At 34.0% G+C, this 8,577-nt stretch overlaps 1 protein-coding gene across 1 annotated transcript in view; it reads right to left on the bottom strand.

Annotated features, from left to right (window-relative positions):
- Nucleotides 1-4,305: 4,305 nt before the first annotated feature.
- LOC104413372 (interleukin-1 receptor accessory protein-like 1) overlaps nucleotides 4,306-8,577 on the bottom strand; it is a gene marked incomplete at both ends in the record, with an annotated part of 51,372 nt that continues 47,100 nt past the window's right edge. The window contains 2 exons of the mRNA XM_010024345.1: nucleotides 4,306-4,459; nucleotides 6,464-6,650. Of these exons, the coding sequence (XP_010022647.1) occupies nucleotides 4,306-4,459; nucleotides 6,464-6,650 (341 nt within the window). The remainder of the gene's footprint in view (nucleotides 4,460-6,463; nucleotides 6,651-8,577) is intronic.

Genomic DNA, 8,577 nt, shown 5'->3' with positions numbered 1-8,577 from the left:
TTAAATAATAAAAAGACTTGTATCAATTTACATTAAATTTAATATTGCTATAGCTTGATTGTAAATATGCTCAAATCTCCAAATCTAAGATCGTGCTTATTCGAGCAGGAGCTGTTTTCAAGGGGACTTTAACGGGACTTTTCAATGAATAAGGAAAATACAGAGTACCTGTGGAATGGCTCTAGGGGTAAGAACCTACTGATTAGCTATGACTCCATCTGTGAGTTGTAAGATCTTCTTATTTTTAATAGAATGGAAAAAAATATTTTAATATTTAAAACTAAAAAAGTCATGGAGGAATTGAATAAGTCATGCTCTAACTGTAAGTCTGATGGGTTCTGTTTGCTTTATGATGTTCATCATGGAGAGCTATTTGATATTGCAATGGGGACACACACACTCTCACTTAGACCCAAGCTGGACTTCATTTGACCTGAATGAAATTCTCTAAAAGTAGGAAGAGTTTGTGCCTGCAAAACTGTAAGTAGCAAAAGGAATATTATTAAACCTAATATTCAATTAAAAGAAATCACTGCTGGAAAATATGTTGTGCGCTATGAGTTAATTAATACTAAACTGCTAAAATATGATTCTTTCCCAAGTCTGAATGTGCACTTAATTATGTCAGGCAGGTTTGCCTTAATTAAAATTCCACATATAAAAGAAAAAAAATTGCTAATCTGACCAACATGAAACTATAAATGTCTACAAATGTTTTTGTACATTGTAGAATGTTTTAGAACATGTAATTAAATAACCACAAACCAAGATCAATCAATGATGTTGTTTACGTGAAAATGTACATTACTTACAAGCCAGAATAATCAGTGCATACTTTACATTTTGCAAAGCAGATAATTTCTACACCAGATCTCAGAACAATAAGAAAATTGATTCAAGTGACTTAGATGATCATATATTTTCAGTGTAAGATAGAAATTTTCCAAAATTTTTTTTCCATTAAAATCAAAACAAACAAACAAAAATTATCCTAACAAACCCCTGAAAAGATACATCCATATTATAAGAAGAAATCATACTCTGGAAAAGAAGTAAAGTATATACTTATTCTTGGTAAGATACAAGCACATAACATTTGAACATTTTGTGTGTTATTTATGATTATTTGTGCAATGTTGCTGCCATTAACAAGACGTTTTTGATAAACCCAAAAATGTGAGCACTAAATATGGTTGTTACCTTAAAGGTGTCCCTAAGGTGGCATTCAGTGCTTATAATTTAAGCTAATAAAGGGCAATTTGTTTTCTCATTTTTTAAAAGCAGGAAAAATAACTATTTTCCATGGCTTAGGTATTTTCAACAGCTATACTTAGATGAGATGGATGCCAACTATAAAGCGAGTTTGGCCTTTTTAAAAATCTGAATTTCCTTACTTTCTTAATACTTTTTAATTTTAATTCTAAATCAGAATGAGACATTCCATATTTCAGTATGAGGCATATAGGCATGTAAGTTATAAAGCACTGAGGTTATCAAAATATACACAACATTAACATTGAAAATAATGTGCATAGAGAATTACATCCACAGTTTGACAGACCAACAGCAGGGCAGGAACAACTGCAGCTGTATTTCTGGGGAGTCAGGGTGGCCTCTTCAGAGGTCCCTGCTGCTGGTGCTGCTAAAGCACATCTTGGAATCACAGAATCATAAAATTATTTGGGTTGGAAGGGACCTTAAAGATCACCTTGTTTCAACCCCCCTGCCACAGACAGGGACACCCTCCACTAGACCAGGTTGCTCAAAGCTTCGTCCAACCTGGCCTTGAAGTCCTTCTCCAGGCTGCTTTCAATCCAGTCTCCCCCCAGCCTGTAGTTGTGCCTGGGATTGCCCTGATCCAGGTGCAGGAACTTGCACTTCGCCTTGTTGACACTGGCCCACCTCTCAAGCCTGTCGAATTCCCTCTGGATGGCATCCCTTCCCTCCAGTGTGTCAACCACACTACACAGCATTGTGTTATCATCAGACTTACTGAATGTGCACTCAACCCCACTGTCAATGTTATCAACAAAGAAATTAAATAGCTCTGGTCCCAATAGCAACCCCCGAGGAACACTATTCATCATTGATCTCGGCTTGGACATTGATCCCTTGACCACAACTCTTTGCCACTATCCAGCCAATTCCTTTTCCGTTTAGTGGTCCATCCGCCTAATCCATGCCTCTCCAGTTTAGAGATAAGGATGCTGTGCGGGATAGTGTCAAATGTCCTGCATGGATCTGTTTTGTTTAGTTACATAATCTTATAAAGATGATATGAAGACCTACATACTACCCAAGCAGTTTACTAATATGAGGTTGTCCTTACATCTGCTGGGGTTTGCAGAGGTGGAAACTGAATAATTCCCTCCGTATGCATTCATTCATTTTTAGCACATCAAAATCAGCCAAGTCTGTTTCTATCTCTGCCTAGTTAAAAATTAAATACTGAACTCCTACCTATACTACAAGCAATGAATTACATTTTTTAAACTATTACTACAAATAGTAACACTCATCTGGCTCCAATGCTTTTTTCTTTCTCTTTTCACCCTAAGTCTGTTTGAAATATTGCTGTGCAGTGGAGCACCAACTGTAGGGACAGAAGAGGTCACCTGAGGACTGAGAGAATATGTACTCTTTGAATCCATGCATCATGTATTGCAAAAGATAATTGACAACCCCTTCTGGTGTAAATCAAATTCTTGAAAACTCCATTTCTGCTTTCTTCATGTAAGAGTTAATCAGAGTATATGGATGTTTACTGTGAGGTTAATCACTAGACAGTAATTGTATGTCTGTACTGACCAAATAAATCAATTCCATTAAAGAAAAAATAAATATTAAGAGATCCTGGATGTTGAGCATAAATAAATATGATTTATTACTTGAATTCTTTCAAAACAACATAAACAATATGATTTCCAGACTACTCTACTAGAAGAAAATTACAAACCATAATTCACTATAATTTCTGTTAATGTGGAAGGCAAATAGGATACATCAAAATAGAAAGCAAAGTTTTCACCATAAAAAGAAACTGGTGCAATTCAGCCTAATGCACAATATAAGTGCTGTTAATATTTGTCACTATGCAATAAATTTATATATTAGATACTAAAAAGGAGCAAGAAAAGCCTGCAAAACTCCTTCTCTAAGAGTTGTTTCTTGGTTTATTAGGTATTTTGAAGGTGCAAGAACTTGTATAAACAAGCATCTTTGTCAAACATAGGGATGTAGTTCACCTCCAGTTTGCCAGGAAAATCCTTTCTTGTCTTCTTGTATGCAATATACTGTGGAACTACACTGCATTACATAGATCATGATGTACTCCTGCCTTCCAATGTCATACTATAATTTTAGAGGCTATTTTCTACCTTAGGTATATGTTTGGCTATATGCTTTACATGTCTGTAAAACAGAAGTTAGAGGTCTGGTAAAGAACTGAAAATTTGATGGACCGTTCTTCATACTGTTCTGCCACTGCGGACATTACTATTACAGTATACATTTTGTTTTCATCTATGATGGATTTTTACACATTGATATGGTAGTTTTAAATGCAGATTATATTACATGCTGCTTGATAAATTTTAGAGTTTATTTATATTACATAATTACTCTGTGGAACTTGATACTTCAAAATATTTTTGAAGCCAAGAATAAAGGGATTAATAAAATAATCAGGCTAATGGAAAATAAGTCAATGGGTGGCCACATCACATGACGATTGAGATCAGAAAGTTCCTGAACTGTAGAATGCTAGGAGAGAATTTTGGAGGAAGAATGCTACCATCTTTCAGTCATGCACTGCACAAACACTACCCCTTACATATCTGCCACCCAGTTGCAGTGGTCTCACTGGGCTAGAGCTACAGCCGTTTGGTTGTAGCTACAGCTATTCTCATATCCAAACACAATTAGATCTACTGCTATTGAGTTATAACTACAACTATTCTTTGCCACATGAAAAAGTACAATAGATTTAGTGATCTTAATTTCCATTAGAGGTAGTGCTTGCTGAAGTTACCTGTTCTTTGACATTTTCCAGTCAAAACAAAGATCTACTCACAAGCTTTTGGAATAGGCGAAAACTCAGACTTGTGCAAAATACTACGCAGCTGTGAAGTATTCAGGACAGCTTTAATGTATCAACCATTCGTATCTAGTGTCCTGGTTTAAACCATGACATCTAGGCATACAGCAAAGTTTTGTGCAGAAGTGGTTTCCATAAGTATAATGACTCGAATCACAATATTCAATGTATTTTTCTAAATATAAGAGATAGCAAGAGCCTGTAATTACCTGTAACTGTTAATTCCGTAGTTCTTCTGACAACAAAGAATCCGTATTTTAACTCACAAGTGTAATTTCCAATATCATCCTCTCTAACTTCCCGAATGACAAGAGTATCCTTTTTAAACACAATACTTGATCTCCACGTCTTTGACTTGCATTCCTGTTTGAAGATAATATAACGCTTCAGTGACTGTTTTTACACTACAATTGGAACACTGCTGACAATGCTTCCCAAAGGTAAGGCAGCTAGGCAAGAGCCCAGACTAGTTATGAACTTTGCATTCAGTGAATACTTAGAAAGTCAGTTCAGCTAAGTGTTGATTAAAAACAAAAAAAAGACTATGGAATTTTATCAGTTAATATATGCCCTCTGACAAGAAAAAGAAGAGGAGCTGCTTCCTTTGGTGGTTTTCATTAGACATTACTTTGCTGAGAGACTCCTATTTCATTTACTTATTTTCCATTACAGTTATGTCTGTGTTCCATGACTACTATATTAGCAGTAGCTACAGGTTACAGGAGAGACTTTTTCTAATCTGTTCTTAAAAAAATTCTAATTAAAAAAAATATAAAGAAACAGAAGAAGATGAGAATGAGGGGAAATTAGGATGCTATATAGCTCTTTCTAAAAAATCTGAAAATCAAATCTTTCTGTACTCTAAGCAAAATGTAAGTTTTGCATATACAAAAAATGCTTAACATTTCAGTTATTACTACCAAAATATTATTTTATTTATTTTTATACTATAGTAGATGGTATGCATTTTTGCATGCATGTTTCTTAGTTCCCTAAAATTATTAACTTATTTTCACCTAATTAACCTAGAAACTACTTAAAATTACTTTGAATATTTTTAGTGTTTCTAGGGTTTTTAATTTTTTTGTATTGAAAAAAGAAAGATTACAAATATTTATGAGCTATTAGAAAAACAGATTGGTGCTTTTCATAATAAAATTATCTTTTGATTGACTATCACAAAATATTTTATTTTATTATCTTAGCATAATTATTGTTTATACAGAAAGGACTTTTAAAAATATTAAAATAGAAGAGGTTGCTTGAGTTCATTCAAACAAATACTTTCAATGACTCTCAAAAACCCACACTTCTGAGCTCTTATCTAAGAAGCCAGTCATAGTTTTAAATTTATTAAAACTTCAGGTATGTATATTGTATTACAAAAGCAAAATCCAAGATGAGTATAAGCAAATAACTAGTTACATACCTCTTATCCTAGACATGTAGTCAGTTAATTCGGACAGAACCCTTCTAGTTTTTGCTTGCTAGATAGCACAGTTTTGTGTACCACACTTAAAAGCAATTATGCTATCATATAAATTATCAGCCTTTAAAAAATAATCTGAATGCATATCAGCTCATACTTAAACTCTGACTTCCTATATACACAGACATCTGTGTAGACAAAATACACAGACTCTAAATTTCAGATTTACTGGACTGTTTGGGGACTTTAAATTGTGCATCATAGTACTGAAGTATTGAGTATCATCTCCTGCGATGGTAAGAAATCCAGAACACAAGGTGCTGTTCGTAAAAGCCCTGCTGTGATGCCCAGAGGCAGCACTCTTTTCAAGAACTTGTCCCTTAAGTAATGATCAGGGAATCAGTACACAATATTAAAATAAGGTTACTGATAAAAACAATTAGATTATATTTGCAAGTAAAAGGTAACATGCAAAGATCATGTTGCAAAATTAAGCCATCCATTCAGATAATAGCATGCATAGCTATTCCTATTCATATTTTTCCAAATAGATTTTATGCATGAGTTTTTAGAAGCCTACTCTTTAGCCTGTATAGCAAAAGGAATTGCTGTATAAGCAGCTCACATGACTTCACCTTAGCATATCAAACCAGCCCAGGCTGATAACACACTTCTGTTTTAGCCCTCTAGTTAAGCAGAAAGATGCCAATTCTTTGTGACAGTTGCAAATAGATATTAAGAAAATATAAGCTCTAAAGTTAAGCAAAGGAAGCATTTTAATTTTCTCCACTTAGTTTCTTCTTTTCTATCCATGATTCTGTTGTCTGTTCTCGACAAATATTAAAACAATCCAAGCTTCATATCATATTTAGATCATGAAAAACAGAACAATATTGCATAATATCTTGTTGAATAGTAAAATCTTTTTCATTCCTTACCTTATACCACAGAATTTCAGGCTCTCTAAATGGAAATAAAAAATCCTCAATTTCAGGGCATGAGATTTCCTTGCTTTTACTAAGTTCAGCTTTTTCAGAATATTTCATCTTTGAATTGTAGCAGAGTCCAGTGTCATTTTCACCAACCGTCAGAGAAATGGACACTTTCATACAGTAAGTTGAGTTTCTGTAATGCAATAAAAATAGAAATAATAGTCTAATGTTAACAAAAAAATAAACAACCAACCAAAATCCAATGTACATGACATTGGTTTTAAGTCATTATTTTCATCCCAAGAAAAAGACAGAAAAGCAGACATTGTATTTTGTGTTTATTTTATAGCTGTAATAATTTTACTTCTTTCTCAGCCACTAGCTACAATATTTAGAAGGCATCGGTTGGCCTCACTCTATGACTAGAGATTTATTTCTTCCTTTTGTCAAACTGCTTTTAACATTACTATCCCTACTGTGTATTTGAGAACAATTCCCCCCAAAGTAAATAAGCAATAAAGCTCCATGTATTTGCCAATGAAACTAGACAACCAACTCACTGGCAGACAACACTACAACAATTCTCACGGTGAACAGATCATGTTGTAGTACCAGAGGCAAATGCCAAATTAGAGTTCAAACACCACATCAAGAGCCACCTACTCAACACATCTGAGCATGATTTAAAGTGAAAGTTGTAAACTTTCTGAAGTCTTTAATTAAAACGAGTCTTGTGATCCTTCCCATTATAGAATAAAGGATGTTTTAACCTAGTGAACTGCTAACTTATTTACATTAGCCTTCAATCCCCATATTCCTGTGCCAAAATGTTTCCTCATTACCAACAGCCTTCATTAGTTTGGGCTCTCTTCTGAAACTTGTTACTTTTGCTGCTGCTGGATCTTGATATGCCAGGCAGCCAGAGACTGGGGAACATTGTCTTCCCTCACCTTTAATTGGGCCTAAGGCAAAATTACTTGAATTTTTTTTTATTTTTTTTATTTTAATTTCCAGGTGGGCAGCAAATGAGTATGTAAAGATGAGTGCTCCCCAGGAACACACTATGACAATGGAAGATTTCTCTTCTACTGTTTTATAAATGCATTTGATCCCTGATCTGCTGAAAGAGGATCCTGTAGAAAGCACTGAGGAAACATTAATTTTCTTATTTCCATTTTCACACTGTGAGCTGATTTACAACAGTCTCGTGTTTCTCAGACATAGCAGAATCTCAAAGATGGCTACATTTTCTCATTCTCTTTAAATTTTGTAAAATCTGTTTCCTTTTTCTTTTCAAGAGAGGGGACAGAAATGCTTAAAGACAAAGCATAAGAGGAACATCATTTAAAGAACTCTATAATCCATTTTTCTACAGAAAATGTAAACCTGAAAAGAAAGATATATAAGTAACTGTCAAATTAGAGAACATTCTTAGAGTTAAAAATTCTGGAACAGAACAAATGATCCTTAGCTACCCAGCTAATTCATGGACTTATAAGGAAAACAAACACAAAATTAAGCCCTTATAATGAACCTGTAAGTATAATTTATTAGACCATTCAAGAACCTGACTGTAGAAAGCAAATAATGTTGTTTAAGGTTTATGCAAAACAAATTCTGGATTCACATTCACTGAATGTAAATGACTCTTGCTGCTTTTAAGCTCTTTAAGAGCCTATCACCATTCTTACCTGTGCATGCAATTTAAAATCACGTGGTATTTTAAACAACATATTGACATTTCTTTACATTACATTGTTCCCCCATTAAGGCTCTATTTGGAATATTTATTTATTATGTGGCTTGAAAACATTATAAAAAGTCACATAAATTGTTTTTTTCAAATTGGTAAAATAGCTTTTCTGTTCTTGGAAGATCTATCCCTTGGAAATAGGGAGAAGGTCTAAAGAAACTATCAAGCTCTGAAGGTCAAGAGTGCACTAACTAGGTAAGAAGATTCCATTATTGGATGACAGGGAGCAACACATAAGAAGCCAAGACAGAGAAGACTTGGCTATTCAATTAGCACTTTTAAATATTCTCTTTTATTTCTTTCCATGTGTTTGAGCATTACATTTTGTTCATGTTACTGAATCTCACAATTTAAAAATTTCTAGAAG

This window comes from Nestor notabilis, unplaced genomic scaffold (genome assembly GCF_000696875.1).
Source record: "Nestor notabilis isolate BGI_N333 unplaced genomic scaffold, ASM69687v1 scaffold2531, whole genome shotgun sequence".
NCBI lineage: Eukaryota > Metazoa > Chordata > Aves > Psittaciformes > Psittacidae > Nestor > Nestor notabilis.
The sequence above is the reverse complement of the archived record's forward strand: the minus strand, read 5'-3'. Positions and strand labels throughout refer to the sequence as shown.